This window comes from Lolium rigidum, chromosome 6, assembly GCF_022539505.1.
Source record: "Lolium rigidum isolate FL_2022 chromosome 6, APGP_CSIRO_Lrig_0.1, whole genome shotgun sequence".
Taxonomy (NCBI): domain Eukaryota; kingdom Viridiplantae; phylum Streptophyta; class Magnoliopsida; order Poales; family Poaceae; genus Lolium; species Lolium rigidum.
In genome coordinates, this window is record NC_061513.1 from 206,099,741 (window position 1) to 206,116,766 (window position 17,026).

The following is a 17,026-nucleotide window of genomic DNA, read 5'->3' on the forward strand; positions in this document are numbered from 1 at the left end:
TCTGGAAGCTTCGTGAAAAATAAGACCCTGGGCGTTGATTTCGTCCAATTCCGAGAATATTTCCTTTGTAGGATTTCTGAAACCAAAAACAACAGAAAACAAGCAATCGGCTCTTCGGCATCTCGTCAATAGGTTAGTGCCGGAAAATGCATAATAATGACATAAAGTGTGTATAAAACATGTGAGTATCATCATATATAAAAGTAGCATGGAACATAAGAAATTATAGATACGTTTGAGACGTATTAGCTACCTTTAAACCTTCAAAGTACTTCTTAATTTGTGTCAATGTTTTATAGCTCATGAGGAAGTATGTGGTGTTTTATCTTTCAACCTTGTCATTTACCCCTGACAGACTTTCACCAATGGACTAGTGGCACATCCGCTTATCCAATAATTTTGCAAAAAGAGCTGGCAACGGGGTACCCAGCCCCAATTAATCAACTTTCATCAATAATTCTCTTCACATGTTTTTCCCTGATTTATCAGTAAGCAACTTAATTTGCAAATAGACACTCCTCCATGGTATGTGAATGTTGGAAGGCACCCGAGGATTCGGTTAGCCATGGCTTGTGTAAGCAAAGGTTGGGGGGAGTGTCATCCATAATGAACTAAAGTATATGTGTAAACAAAAGAGAAGAGGGATGATTTACCTTGCTGGTAGAGATAACGTCCTTCATGGGAGCCGCTCTTGAAAGTCTGGTTGACGAAGTAGTTAGAGTACCCACTATCATTCGATGACAACAACAAACACCTCTCAAAATAATTTTACTCCCGTTTTACAAATGAAAAGCTCTAGCACATGTTAATTCCTGCTTCCCTCTGCGAAGGGTCAATCTTTTACTTTTACATTGAGTCTCCATCCTTTCTTTGAGCACCTTCCTGAGAGCATAATTGTCATTCTTAGTGTAATATGCTTGTCCCAAAATATTATTAGCTGTGGTATAACTTTGATGCTTTTATCTTTGATAATCTTTACTTCTAATCTCTCCATGAAATTCAGAGGTGCCTGGGTATTTATGTTTTGCTGTACAAATACGGGCAAGCGAGATACCACTTTATCATATCTTTTTATGAACATTGCAATCCTGCTGATAGACATGATTCATGATGCTTACTATTAGTTTGTTGGTATCTTTTTCATGATTGACATAATTATTAGATGACTTTATTTGCATGTATCTTATTATGAATTTCCTAAGTACTTGACCATATCATGAGAATATTTACATCATATGAGCAAATGTGTTCGTGAAAGTTCTTTTATCGCACTCATTTGTTAACTGAATTGCTTGAGGACAAACAATAAGCTAAGCTTGGGGGGAGTTGATACGTCCAAAACGTATCTACTTTCCCGAACACTTTTGCTATTGTTTTGCCTCTAATTTGTGTATTTTGGATACAACTAACACGGACTAACGCTGTTTTCAGCAGAATTTCCCCGGTGTCTTGTTTTTGTGCAGAAACTCAACTTTCAGGAAAATCCCCGGAAATAATTGCAATGGGCCTATTTTCACAGAAGTTTGACGGGGCCAGATGACGAGACGGAGGGGGGCCACGAGGCGCCCACCCCACAAGGCGGCGCGGTGGGCCCCTGGGCCGCACCGCCCTATGGTGGCGTCGCCTCGGGCAGCCCCCGACGCTCCCCTCTGGACTACTTAAGCCTTTCGACCTAAAAACGCACGAGAGTTCGACCAATCTGCCAGAAGACATCCAGAACTCCGCCGCCATCGCGAAACTCCGTCTCGGGACCAGAAACTCCGTTCTGGCACCCTGCCGGGACGGGGAATTGGAGGAGATCATCGCCATCATCACCACCGACGCCTCTCCATCGACCATCCATGTTTCCCCCATCCATGTGTGAGTAATTCCCCCGCTGTAGGCTGAAGGGGATGGTAGGGATTGGATGAGATTGATCATGTAATAGTCATAAGATTGTTAGGGCATAGTGCCTAGTATCCGTAGATGGTACGTTTATGATATTGTTGCAACTTGTTATGCTTAATGCTTGTCACTAGGGCCCGAGTGCCATGATTTCAGATCTGAACATGTTATTGTTTCATGATGATATTCATTGTTTTATGATCTTACCTGCAAGTTGTATACACATGTTGCTGTCCGGAACCCGAGGCCCCAAAGTGACAGAAATTGGAACAACCGGAGGGGAAGGCTGTGATGTGAGGATCACATGTGTTCACGGAGTGTTAATGTTTTGCTCCGGTGCTCTATTAAAAGGAGTACCTTAATTACCAGTAGATTCCCTAGAGGCCCGGCTGCCACCGGCTGGTAGGAAAAAAGATGTTGTGCAAGTTTCTCATTGCGAGCACGTACGACTATATACGGAACACATGCCTATGGTTGTTTAGTACTTGGATACCGTTTTATTATTATCTGCAAATGCCCTGCCTTGATTGTTACATGAGCTCTCTTATCCATGCAACGCCCATTCATCCATCCCTGTGCCTACACTATTTTAATCCTGGTGTTTACTATAATCACTACTGCTGTCTTTGTTACACTGCTGGTTATATTTCACTACTGCTACTGCTATAAAACTGTTGCTACTGATAAACTCTTGCGAGCAAGTCTGTTTCCAGGTGCAGCTGAATTGACAACTCCGCTGTTAAGGCTTACAAATATTCTTTGGCTCCCCTTGTGTCGAATCAATAAATTGGGTTTTACTTCTCTCGAAGACTGTTGCGATCCCCTATACTTGTGGGTCATCAATGCCAGAATTGCTAACTTCTACAATTGGGATTAGGACCAGTGGAGCCTTCTTTAGTACCTAAGTTGCAGGGTCTGGCGATAGCAACGATCCAAATAAGTTGAGCATAATCGAAACGATTAGCATTAAAACCACACCTACAATATTCAGAACAAGTAGACTCTGCGACCCTTCTTCCCCTTTGTCCAAGCAGCAACCAGCCAAACTCTACGCTCTCTCTCCTAAGCTTTGCATGGCTCCACTTGCACTGAATCTCAGGGGTGGCGTCACCCTCAACCCCTCCATTCGCAGGTATGAGGGCGGTTGGTGTTGCTCTCTCCCATCTCCTCCTTCTTCACCACGATGAACCCAAGCATGACAGCTGGCCCCTCATCTTCTCCTCTTCCGCGGTGCAGTAGAGCCCTCCTCTCGCTCCCAAGCATGGTGGTGGTCCCCAGCCGCCGGCCCCCTTATCCCTGCCACGACGAGCATCTCCCTAATTCGAGGCCCAACCAAATCCCTCGGGAAGTGGGCTCACCAGGCGGTGCTAGTAGGAGGTGGGATGCTCCTGGCGACGGTTCCAGGATGTGGGGTCCGCCCTTCACCAATGATAGGGGAGGAGATCCGGCCTTGCTCGAGGTAGGGTGGAGAGGAGCTGCCCCGACAGATCTGAGGGAGGGAGGAGGACTAGGGGCGGCGCTGGAGATTCGAGTTGCCGGGGAGGGTCACCCATGTGGTACGGAATGTCACCGATATGGGAGACGGTGGAGGCGGTGGATGGGGAACATAGTAGGTGGGTAGCGTGCATGGTATGAATTGAAAAGCATAGGTGGGGCTGCACATCGTTGTCAAAGTTGTGGGAACGAATGCGTTTTGATCGATCACATCGATGGACAAGGAGCGAGTGCTCAAACAAACAACTAGCACCGGAGTATTTTTTTAGCAGTTGAGATATTGGATTGGATACTCCCTCTCTTACAGTTTATTAGGCGTGTGTGTACCCCTAGATCGCAAATTTGATCAAGTTAGCATTAGTTTTATGTTATAAACATTACTAGCACAATACCCGTGCGTGCTAGGGGTAGAATAATTATTCAGTCCATGTACTTAGCAAACCAATTAGATTTTGTTATTATTGAATGCAGATGATGGACGAAAACATATCCTGCTTATTCTTCCAACTTGAAATATAAAATACATTCACACCATTGGGACGAGATATAGAACGTTCACAACTTGCTTGATTTCTATATTCTAAAATGTTTGCAATTGTTATTTTGTTGTTGGGCCACATCATCAAAAATAACTATCAAATTCCGCACCTTTTTACTAAAACATCATCTTTGCCAACTCATATGCATTACAATTTGAGGTTAAACAAATCCACATTCCTTTATTCAACCAAACTTGGTGAATTAGTTTGCACATGACAAACATACTATTAATCCATGAATCTACATTATTCATAAGGTAGGTCCAAACTTTTCTTCCACATATCAGATACCTTGACAAAATAAGTAAAAAAGGTATATGTTATCAAAAGTAGTTTAAAAAATTAGAAGAGTGTAAACATTTGTACAATCGAACTTGTTAAATGTCGTACAGAACATTCTGAGCGATCATTAATCCTCAACTTGGCATTTTGACATGTTTAGAAGTTTTTCAACAAATTAACCATTTTTTGCACTACTTTTTAACGATACTTTTGGAACCATATATACTTCATCGCTGAAAATTTAGAGTTAAACAAGTAGCCCATTGCATTCTTATCCTATGCTGGACAGGGCGAGTTGTTTAATTTAGTCAGGTTACCCCAATTGCATAGGAAAAAAATATAGATCGATCAACCATCTGCATATCGAGCTACCTTTCCTCTGCTTCCTCATGTGGAGAAGCCGCGCAGCATGGCACATCCCAGTTTGGTTTCTTGTAGAAGACGGTCACCATTGCTACGTCGGCATCGTCCCAGGCCACTCGAGCCAAGAGGCGAATGCATGCCGTGTGTCATCGACTGCAGCAACGCACATGGCCAGTGGCGGTGGCCGCAACCGCTAGGCGATGTCCACGGCTGCTTGAGTCACTACGCGAATTCCTTCTGCCGTCAGTAGCTAGCTCGCAAATTGGATCGTAACCTTTGAATCGATTTGGTGCACGACAAGCGATCAATTCGTACTTAAAAACTCAAAGGAGTCTTCGGTATGAACTTGTTCTCTTTGTGGGCAAGCAAAGGAAATCCAGATTTGATTCAGTAGGAGAGTTCAAGTTTCGAACGAGAGGACAGACGAAGTCATCTGCCGGGGTTTTTTTTACATAAACAACTGATCGCTAGGTTTTTTACGGGTTCGGGACGGGAGGAACGACGGCAACCGATTTTTTTGATGTACCAAGGACCGGTTTTTCTGGGAAGATTTTAGCATGGAAGGAACGAACGTCCAGTTTTTCTAACGGACGAAACATCGAAAGGCACTGGAAGATCCGGTTGCAGATAGGAAGGCACTGGGAGTCCTGGTTTTTTTACTTTCTGTTTTTTTACCTACCAACACCATCGATCCGTAATTTATTAGTAGAAATTTCTTTATTCAACCAAACTTGGTGAATTAGTTTGCACATGACAAACATACTATTAATCCATGAATCTACATTATTCATAAGGTAGGTCCAAACTTTTCTTCCACATATCAGATACCTTGACAAAATAAGTAAAAAAGGGTATATGTTATCAAAAGTAGTTTAAAAAATTAGAAGAGTGTAAACATTTGTACAATCGAACTTGTTAAATGTCGTACAAAACATTCGGAGCGATCATTAATCGCCTCAACTTGGCATTTTGACATGTTCAGAAGTTTTTCAACAAATTGACCATTTTTTGCACTACTTTATAACGATACTTTTGGAACCATATATACTTCATCGCTGAAAATTTAGAGTTAAACAAGTAGCCCATTGCACTCTTATCCTATGCTGGGCAGGGCGAGTTGTTTAATTTAGTCAGGTTACCCCAATTGCATAGGAAAAAAAATAGACCGATCAGCCATCTGCATATCGAGCTACCTTTCCTCTGCTTCCTCATGTGGAGAAGCCGCGCAGCATGGCGCATCCTAGTTTGGTTTCTTGTAGAAGACGGTCACCATTGCTACGTCGGCGTTGTCCCAGGCCACTCGAGCCAAGAGGCGAATGCATGCCGTGTGTCGTCGACTGCAGCAACGCACATGGCCGTTGGCGGTGGCCGCAACCGCTAGGTGATGTCCACGGCTGCTTGAGTCACTACGCGAATTCCTTCTGCCGTCAGTAGCTAGCTCGCGATTTGGATCGTAACCTTTGAATCGATTTGGTGCACGACAAGCGATCGATTTCATACTTAAAGACTCAAAGGAGTCTTCGGTATGAACTTGTTCTCTTTGTGAGCAAGGAAAGGAAATCCAGATTTGATTCGGTAGGAGAGTTCAAGTTTGGGACGAGAGGCAACGGAGTTTGGCTCTGGTGGTTAGGTTCCTTGTTGTGGAACCAGCCCACCCAGGTTTAAGTCCTAGACTTGGTATAGATGTTTGCATTTACCTGGATTTATTCCAAGATTTAGCTGGTGCTATGCTTTCAGTGGTAGGTGACGTGCCTGTCAACAGCGAGCGCCAGTGGTGACTTCGTCAACCTCAAGATATGCCGGCTCAGTCCCTCGGAGGTGCTTATAGGGGTAGGGTGTGCGTGCGTTCATAGGGGTGTTTGTACGTGCGTGTTTGTGAGTGTCTGCGTTGTACTGTCTTAAAAAAAAAGTTTGGGACAAGAGGACAGACGAAGTCATTTGCCGGTTTTTTTTACATAAACAACTGATCGCTAAGTTTTTTACGGGTTCGGGATGGGAGGAACGACGGCAACCGATTTTTTTTGACGTACCAAGGCTGATCGATCAACCGGTTTTTCTGGGAAGATTTTAGCATGGAAGGAACGAACGTCCAGTTTTTCTGACGAACGAAACATCGAAAGGCACTGGGAGATCCGGTTGCGGATAGGAAGGCACTGGGAGTCCTGGGTTTTTTTACGGACGAAAATTAGTTCTGGTTTTTTTGACCTACCAACACCACCGACCCGTAACTTATTAGTAGAGACTAGCAAAAATGCCCGTGCGTTGCAACGGGTTTAAAGTATGGACGATTCAGATAAAAAACAATCATTTAAATCATACCAATGTAATTTTTAACCAACTCTCCCTTAGCTAGACGCGGAACCTCGGGGCGAGATTCCTTGTTAAGGGTGTCAATTGTAACGACCCAGAAAAATCCCCATATTAGATTTATTTGTTAGTCTTCCTTTTTATGCATAATCATGGCATCATGCATATTTTGAAACCCTGAAAAAATATTTTATTGAAGCTATTTTATTGTTAAAATTAATCCTATATTTTTTTCTCTATTGAATTTTCTATATAAAAACTATTTGAGATGGTTTTGTAAACACACAGGAAAAATAAATAAAAGAAAACTGTTTTATAAAAGAGAGGGAGAAACTCCCCAACCAGCCAGGCCCGGGCCGGGCCCCTTTTCCCCGGCGAAAGTCAGTCAACTGGCGGGCCCAGCACCAGCCCGCCCGGAGCCCCAGCTCCAAACCCTAGTCAGCCTCCAAGTCCTCCTTGGACTTTTTGCAAAGACCCCCTTCCGCCGCTGGCAAGTTTCGCGACCGAGCCCCCCGTGGTTCTCGCTGTCCTGCTCGAGCCCGAGCGCTCCCGTCCTCTCTCCCTTTTCCCCACCAAACGCAGCCGCCGCCGGCCTCCTCCCCAAGCTCCGCGCCGAGCCTGCTCCCCGAGGACGGCGCTGCCTCGCTCTGTCGTCCCTGCCTTCCTCGTCCTTCTGCGGCCGCCGCGCGTGTCCGCCACCGGCCCTCACGCCCGGCGCCCTCAAGCTCAGGCAGCAGCAGCCGACGTCGTTCATCCCCCTCTTCATCACCTCACCATCTCTCCCGCCGAGCAATCCGAATCTCTCCCGCCGCCTCTAGGGTCCCGAGCGTTGTCGACCGGCGCCGGCTCCTGGTCGATCTCGGCTCTAACCTCCACAGTCGGTTTAGATGACACCAGGCATCCCCTCCTTTTAATTCCATCTTGTTGATTCACCTTGCTGATATTCTAGCCAAATTTGAATGTATATAAATAGGTGGGATTCATTGTAAGGGAGCAATGTGGGACTATTCAATCTGCTTCTTTCCTGAATCTCTGTTCTTTCTCTCATTTTCATACGCACAGAGAACGAATCTGCACGCTACGGCCCAAACAATAGACAAATCAGAATAAGAACGAAGCGAGCCAACAAAACCCGAACCGGTACAGAGCAATTTCATGTAATATCCGATTTGGTGGGAGGGTAAAACGGTCCTAAAAAAGTTGGACGAAAAATTTGGCAGAAACCTTAGCTCCTTTATTATTAGGTATAGATATCATTAGAAAGTTTAGATGCTCAATTTTTTAATGATATAATTTTTACATTATATAATTTAAATTGTATAGACATTGACAACCTAATAATACGGGAAGAATAGTAAACTGAGATCGGAGGAAGTATATTTTATAGCGTTGCTATTGCGTTGTAATTCGTCCAATCCATCTTGAGATGAGATCGGGAGCAGTACCACCGTGTCCGCTCCCCAGCCCAAACCCTAATCCCGATGCTCCCCCTTCGCCGGCGATGACACCGCGCGTGCCGCCGTTCCGGCATTACCCGGCGCACCTTGTCCTCAGCGACGCCGTTGCTGCCTGGCACCCCTTCCACAAGAAACAATGCCTCTCCGACCGCTCCACCGCTCCCCCCTCCGCCCAACTCGCGGACGCAGCCTCCGCGGAAGCCGCAACCCCTCCCCCTTCCGTCGGTGGTAGCGGAGGATCCTTCCGGTGGCTCGGGCTCCGCAAGCGCCGGCGCCGCGGAGGAGTCTCCCGGTCGGTCTCTGGCCGCAGTAGCGACCGCCGGAGATCCGGCACGTGCTCCGATTTCCACGTCACGTGCGGTCCCGGTGGTGGTGGCGCCACGGATTCCAGTGGGGAGATGTGGGCATCGGATGTTGGGGAGTTGCGGGCAAGGGACGTTCCTATGGCGCCGGAGTTCGCCTCGCCACCCGTTGGTGGGGCTGGATCAGGGGCTGGTGGGACGGCTGCTGGGGTGGAGACGGCAGCGACCGAGTCCGGCTACGGAAGCGAGCCTGGGTACCGTGGGGATGTGGAACTTGGGTACGGGGATGAGATTGACGAGGAGGAGGAGGACGGGAGGCAGCAGGTGTTCTTCTGGGGCGGTGAGATCGGAGGTGATTGACGTGCTTAACTTCATGTATTAGATAGAATTGATTTTAGCTTTCCTTTTTTTCTCTTGATAACTCTGAGTTGTAGGCATCGTTACATGTGCACTTCTGAAAAATGAATCCTCGTGAACTCTATGGATATAGATTTGGTTATGGTGGACATTTCTTGCTTGAGATAAAATGAGTAGAGGTTTTTGAGTTTTCCGAGTCTTTATATCCAAACTATCTTCTTGCTCACCAGACGTAGGTTTTACTTATGATTGTTGCACAAATTGTCATATTTTTTTTTCAGGTTCAAAATTTTTTTTTTGTCATGTTTTGTTTGTATGTTAGATTGGTTCCAGGTCGGTACTGTAGTAAATAATGCAATAGATTAATGGAGTCACAATGGCTTTAGTGAACATGCATTTGGTTAGCTGTACACTTTAGTGCTTTGGTTTATTCATTAACGGCTTGATTGTGTCATTTGATATTTGTTGGTCATTCTAAGAAATTGGGTAAAAAGTAGCCACATTTGTCATTTGTGTTGATAACTGCAATGTTTGACCATTAGATCGTGCATTAGAGTTAAGTCCTTTTGTGATACATGGTTCTTTTTGTATTTTGTAAATTAACCCTACAAAATGTATCTTTCGTTTTTCTTTTTGAGAATCTAAAAAAATGTATCTTGTATGGTAAGTAATTTTCGTATGGAACTAATAAACCTTAAGTTGGAATTTGCAATAACTTTACTTATGTATATCTCCTCCAGGTATTTCACAGAGTTATGAAGTTGCATGACACAAGTGAAGTTGCAATAACTTTACTTGTTTGCAATTGGATTTTAGTAGTAAGCCTCATGCGTAAACAAATCAGTTAATTATGAAGATTATTCATATTTTACAGTATAATGGATTTAATTTTCAAATTTAACTTTGTTCAGTTTGTGAGTAAATTATACTAGATAATGTATTCCATTTCTTTCAGTGAAAAGGGCTCAGTTTGTTCCTTAATGAACCCACACAACAGTGTGCTAGACTAATTTGACAGCTCACAAGCTTCCAATCCCTATGAAATAACATAATTTATTCCTTGATGACACAAAATTTTCTAAAATGTTGCTGTTTCTACCCTAATTACAGTAGAATCTAACTTCAGTCTGTATGGGAGCTGGCACTGAGTACAATTCAGCAGAAGTTACTATAGATAAGTCATCAGGCCTGTAGCGCAATTTTGAGTTGCCCTATTGATGTTTGTGTAGAGCTCTAAAATTTTGAAGGTTTTCTAGTTGACATCTTCATGTTTGAAGATACACATTCATGTTGTTTTTTTACTTTCTGCTTTGAAAGTTGTTTCCCATAGTAATTTCTTGCTGTGACAGTTCGTTGGTATGTTTATTTGCACCTAGTATTGCTGCTATAATCGGATTGGTCCATCTGTTTGAGCAATTATTACTTTCACCTATTTTTATTCATAATTAACATCTAGCTTACTGAGCTGTTGCTTGTTAGCAATATTTGTTGTTGGAATGCAACTGTTGCAGGTCGACACAAGTCTTCTCTTGATGTTGGTAGTTCCTGTCCCTGAGGCTATTGGACGAAACTACGTTTGATGACATTGTCCACTTATGCTGATTTTTTAAAGTAGTACAAGTGTCTCACCAGCTAGACCAAATTTTAAGGAATGAAGCTACTAATTCCCGCATGTATAAATGCTAAAGTATGTACAAGATTAAGTAACACTTAACTGGACACACACAACAAATCAACTTTGTGTGGTTGCTAGTGTGCCTGCTAAAGCATATTTACCACATTCTAGAATTTTTAAAGCTATTCTTTTCGTGGGCTGTCATATCTTCCTATTGTATCATTCAGTCATACAAAAATAAAAAAATATATCTGGCATGTTGCTTCGTATCGTTGACTCACCAATCTAGTAGCGACTATAAAGTACAACTAACACGACTGTAGGGCCTAGCAGCCTCTTAGAACTGCTTCTAGAATACTGATTAGTATTGGTCATGTCCATTTATGCTTGATTATTTGTTCAAAATTAACCGGTTTTACAAAACAAACAGAATATTGCTAGGGTTCACAAATGGAACTAAAATATTCCCTAACTGGTGATGTCAGAAGTTGTATGGTAAGCGTGACTTATAAGTTGCAATCCTGTTGTTAGCTTAGGGCTGGTTTTGCCATAAATTTCTTATTAGACATTGTCATTGAAAATTATGTTCGTGGGATGTGATTCCTGGAAGCATGATTGCACTTTGTGGGTTACTAACTTACGCCCACTCATACAATTTTAGAAACTTGGGTTGTTGTTACGGTTCCAAATTCATGCCTTCCATTTTGGATATTTTGCTACTCATTATACACTTAGTTTGGTAGGTTTAGATTATGTCTTGGAATAGGCTTAATACTATCACAAGATCGATAAAAGTAAAACTCCGGCTAAAATATATGCAAAGGTAAATAAATACTTTACTGCCCATTATCTTGGTGGGTAGCAGATTAGACATTGGTCATCGTTGTTAATCCACTTTTGTACGAAGTCCATTGGCCTACGGAAAATCATTTTGGAAAAGTGATGTAGTTGCACTTGATATCTTTTCACCAATTAAATGAAATCTGAAGCTATAACCTGTAAGCCCTGTTGAGAATATATGGATTGTCATGTCTTAAATATTTTCAAACTTGCTAGCATGGTTCACACTTCAGAATTGCTGTAATACAATAGTTGAAAGTGATATTTGACATGGATATGCATGTGATATTTGTATCATTACATTAGGTTATTTTTTAAAATTTGTTGACCAGGTTGCCAGTTTTGGAGATCTTCACTTGTCCTTAGCGAACACTATCTTCTAAGGTTTCCATGCTTTCACACGATAGTTGCTGTATCTACAGTTTATCTGATCTTTTCATCATCCTGTATGTGTGATCAGTCTCTTCGTTTCTGCTGTAAATTACCTGACTGGAAATGATCTTTAGTGCCAAAAGGGGTGATGTTGTGTTGTAATGTGATGTTGATTCCGGTTTATGGTGCATGTATTGGTGTCCCTTGCGGCTACCTATCTTGGAAATGCTGTATTGCTTTGTGCCTAGTCTATATAGTAATTCTGGTATTATTCTAAAATCTGCATTACTCACTTTTTTTTTCCTTCTTCATTGCAGACTGCATCGCCGATATGGATAAGATGGCCATTGTTGGTGACAATAATTTTGGGGAGCAGAAGAGTCATCACCGATGCAGGCGAAAGAAGCATGATGTGAGGATGTTGGATGCCTTGAAATGACAAGGTTAATAACGCTGGTAAATATCTTGATATGTGTTGTCTCATGGCTTGTGTGCCCGAGGCAAGTTCTCCCGTGGAACCAGTTATTACTGGTGTCTCACTATGTGTTAGCTGAGTTCTCCCGTGGAACCAATAATTTAGTATCTGACGATGTGTTAGCTGTTTCCGGACAACTAGTAGTTTCTGAACCTGTAGATCTTGTGTAGGAATGTTTCCGAAGAATTCTGTACATACCTAGTATCATTTGAACTGCTACGCTTAGTGCTTTGCCGGTGGAGTTCACTTTTATTATGCATTCACACATGATATTCAGTTAGCAATTTTTTGCTTTCTTTTGTTCCACTGCAATTTAACGTTTATGTAGAAGTGCATATTGTGGTACGGCCATCTCTAGTTTGGGGCCATGGCGAAGTGCGAAGTAAGGCCCTAAGTTCTGAAAAAAAATGCATATAGCTTCTCTAATTAATTACACTTTCACTTAATTATATAGCTACAATATGTTATATTTTGTACAATATTCAAAACATTATGTGATATTTGTACAATATTCAAAACATGGAAAGTATTAATGCTAAATAAATCATTTATCTCGTTTTTTTAAATGAACTGTTCAATCGATCTTCATATTTATCTTCTCCATTGCATTCTCAATTGCTATTGTCCCAACCTGTTAGAGTCTTTCTTGTGTCATTCTTCTTGTACAATACAAGATTTCAATAATTTTAGTTTAGAAAAACTCTTCAGCGCGAATACCATAATAATAGCAATGGTAAACACTGCTAGAAGTTGTGCTGATGGACCTGGCCCTGCCGCCCTAGGCACGCAGACAACTGCTCTATGTTCCCTTGGCCTTCGGACCGAGTAATTGCACATACCACACATCCTTGTCGAGGAGCCTGGTACCAGACCGCACATCCTTGTTGAGGAGCCTGGTACCAGACTGTTGCAGCAAGGTCGCCACGGGAGAATGTTGCTGCATTACATGCAAATCCAAAGATCGTGTCTATTGTGCCATCAAGCTATGATCACAGTTGACAGTCGTGCTGCAATGTCCTGATTCTGCGCCTGGAATGTGACTGGTGCCCTGAAACCAAGTTGCGTTCATCATTTTCTTTCTTCAGTGTTCTAGTTTCGGTCCCTATGTGGGTCACCATCTCTCTTCAATCCCTAGAGGATATATCGGGTTGATAGTTTCTTCGGGTTGTCTAAGACCTTCGAGATCCCTTTCATGGTATTCTTGAGTTCGTTACGAATGTTGCATCATACTTTGTTGTCTTTGCCAATGATTGAGCATAGTTGTCCAATCCTTTCTCTAGAGACAAGGACGGGTTGAGCAGCCTATGACCTATGAATAGAAGGGGGTTTTAGAGGACTAGGCACGACATGAACAATCAAACCTACTGCTACGCTTAGTGCTTTGCTGGTGGAGTTTACTTTTATTATGCATTCACACAAGATATTCAGTTAGCAATTTTTTGCTTTCTTTTGTTCCACTGCAATTTAACGTTTATGTAGAAGTGCATATTGTGGTACGAGGCAAGGCCATCTCTAGTTTGGGGCCATGGCGAAGTGCGAAGTAAGGCCCTAAGTTTTGAAAAAAAGTTGCATATAGCTTCTCTAATTAAACACACTTTCACTTAATTATATAACTACAATATGTGATATTTTGTACAATATTCAAAACATGGAAAGTATTAATGCTAAATAAAACATTTATCACGTTTTTTAAATGAATTGTTCAATCGATCTTCATATTTATCTTCTCATTTGCATTCTTAATTGCTATTGTCCCAACCTGTTGAGTCTTTCTTGTGTCATTGTAGAATACAAGATTTCAATAATTTTAGTTTAGGAAAACTCTTCGACGCGAATACCATAATAATAGCAATGGTTAACACTGCTAGAAGCTGTGCTGATGGACCTGGCCCTGCCGCCCTAGGCACGCGGACAACTGCTCTATGTTCCCTTGGCCTTCGGACCTAGTAATTGCACAGACTGCACATCCTCGTCGAGGAGCCTGGTACCAGATGCTCTGTTGCAGCAAGGTCGCCACGGGGAATGTTGCTGCATTACATGCAAATCCAAAGATCGTGTTCTGTTGTGCCATCAAGCTATGATCACAGATGACAGTCATGCTGCAATGTCCTGATTTTGCGCCTGGAATGTGACTGGTGCCTGAAACCAAGTCGCGTTCACCATTTTCTTTCTTCAGTGTTCTAGTTTCTGCCCCTATGTGGGTCACCATCTCTCTTCAATCCCTAGAGGATATATCGGGTTGACAGTTGCTCCGGGTTGTCTAAGGCCTTCGAGATCCCTTTGATGGTATTCTTGAGGCCGTTACGAATGTTGCATCAAACTTTGTTGTCTTTGCCAATGATTGAGCATAGTTGCCCAATCCTTTCTCGAGAGACAAGGACGGGTTGAGCGGCCTATGACCTAGGAATAGAAGGGGGTTCTAGAGGATCGGGGACGGCATGAACAATCAAACCTACTGCTAATGTCTCCCATTCCACCCCATCGGTGGAGTTGCTGGCCTATATAGGGTGGTGCGATCACAATGTAGTATTCTCGCCCTGACATGCACGAGTTGAAGATGGAGTATGGTGTAGACTTAGTAGCCGGAGACCCTACATGACAAATGGTATCACCGGAAGTTGTAGATGCATTACGCATGGCTTAGAAGGTGCCGTGTGGATATGTGGTCTAATATCGAACCGATATGACATGTATGCGACTAGGCAACGAGCATGTTCGGCGGGGCAGTAGTTGATATTGTCTAATACCACACCATGGATCTTCTCGGATACACCTTGACCAGTCAAGGGAACATCAACAACGACCTCTAGGATAACAAGGAAGGATGCTATTGGAAGAGTTCAGCTCAATATATCCTTTTCAATCAATCAAATCTCATAGACCTGGGCATGTTTGGTTGCCTACAACTATTTCCCAACAACGTTCGTGGGAGCCTGACTTGGTTGGAAAAATACATACCATAGATGTTTGGTTACCTGCACGAGAGTGTTTTGGCCGCCTCTTTCAAATGTGGTGATGTTACCATCTCCTCACACACCACATAGGCAAAGGTTGAATTTAAAACAGACCAATAAAAACATCACAGAGCATATATTTGTTCTATCAGGTAGCACATAGGCAGGCTGAACATAAGAATATCAAGGTAAACATCCTAATGCAAAAGCCGTATTCAATTTGAAACAACACTAATTACACCAGGGGCATACACCCTCATACAAAAGTTAGTTTCAACGATAATGCTTACATCAAGGGCCAAGCCCCCGATATGAAAGAAATGGTTCGTCCACCTCGCCCCTTAGACATAGCGAGGATAGGAGACCAACATCCAAGAGGAGGGTCGCCGTTGAACACATTCACCTTGAAGTTGATGTCGTGGAACATGATGTCGTTGGCATGAACTACATGGGCCATGTCAAAGTCATGCTACCCTCTGAAAAGACGATGGCGAAGTTGACGAGTTGCAGCCACCACTCACTGGTTTTAGCAAGACGACCATGTTGGAGGCCTTGAACGACGAAGGGATGAATAACATGTGCATGCCATCCTCATGCAACTGCACATATAAGCAACGAGGAATGGACTCTTTGGTGAGTTGGACGAGTTCACACGACGCCCATTTGGCTTTGCCACCTGGGCATGTTTGGTTGCCTACAACTATTTCCCAACAACGTTCGTGGGAGCCTGGCCTGGTTGGAAAAATACATACCATAGATGTTTGGTTACCTGCACGAGAGTGTTTAGCTGCCTCTTTCAAATGTGGTGATGTTACCATCTCCTCACACACCACATAGGCAAAGGCTGAATTTAAAACAGACCAATAAAAACATCACAGAGCATATATTTGTTCTATCAGGTAGCACATAGGCAGGATGAACTTAAAATATCAAGGTAAACATCCTAATACAAAAGACGTATTCAATTTGAAACAACACTAATTACACCAGGGGCATACACCCTCATACAAAAGTTAGTTTCAACGATAATGCTTACATCAAGGGCCAAGCCCCCGATATGAAAGAAATGGTTCGTCCACCTCGCCCCTTAGACATAGCGAGGATAGGAGACCAACATCCAAGAGGAGGGTCGCCGTTGAACACATTCACCTTGAAGTTGATGTCGTGGAACATGATGTCGTTGGCATGAACTACATGGGCCATGTCAAAGTCATGCTACCCTCTGAAAAGACGATGGCGAAGTTGACGAGTTGCGACCACCACTCACTCGGTTTTAGCAAGACGACCATGTTGGAGGCCTTGAACGACGAAGGGATGAATAACATGTGCATGCCATCCTCATGCAACTGCACATATAAGCAACGAGGAATGGACTCTTTGGTGAGTTGGACGAGTTCACACGACGCCCATTTGGCTTTGCCACCACCACTCACTTGCCCGCACCATGAGATTCTTCGCTTGGTGGTTCAACAAGAGGATGTCTTCCAGTACCGGTGGTGTGGGCAGTTGGAGGCACACCGTATCGTACTCAGTCTTCATGTTCTTGTGATCAATGAAAGCATGTTCGAATCAACATAAGAGACATGCTTTCCATTGACATTGATATCTTCGCAAGCTCAACATTCACATGCATGTCAAAATAAGCACGTCACTTACATTGATGTAAAGCCAAGCTCGGCATAGACATGCATTTCAAGCTAAGCATGACAATGATATTGATGTCAAGCCAAGCTCAGCATTGACATGCATGTCAATCCAAGCTCGACATTTAGGTCACGCACATAG

At 43.2% G+C, this 17,026-nt stretch overlaps 1 protein-coding gene across 1 annotated transcript; it reads left to right on the forward strand.

The window, feature by feature from the left end:
• The first annotated feature begins 8,295 nt into the window (after window positions 1–8,295).
• On the forward strand, window positions 8,296–12,571 carry LOC124661236 (gametogenetin). The gene is made up of 2 exons (XM_047199099.1): window positions 8,296–8,980; window positions 12,130–12,571. The coding sequence occupies exons 1-2, from the start codon at window positions 8,296–8,298 to the stop codon at window positions 12,249–12,251; spliced, it is 807 nt and encodes a 268-aa protein (XP_047055055.1). The 3' UTR covers window positions 12,252–12,571.
• The last annotated feature ends 4,455 nt before the right edge of the window (window positions 12,572–17,026 follow it).

Bases quoted from the DNA above. Each gene is read 5' to 3' on its own strand.
- LOC124661236 (XM_047199099.1), top strand. From the start codon at position 8,296: ATGAGATCGGGAGCAGTACCACCGTGTCCGCTCCCCAGCCCAAACCCT. The intron at 8,981-12,129 runs GTGATTGACGTG...TCTTCATTGCAG, and splicing joins CTGGGGCGGTGAGATCGGAG to ACTGCATCGCCGATATGGAT.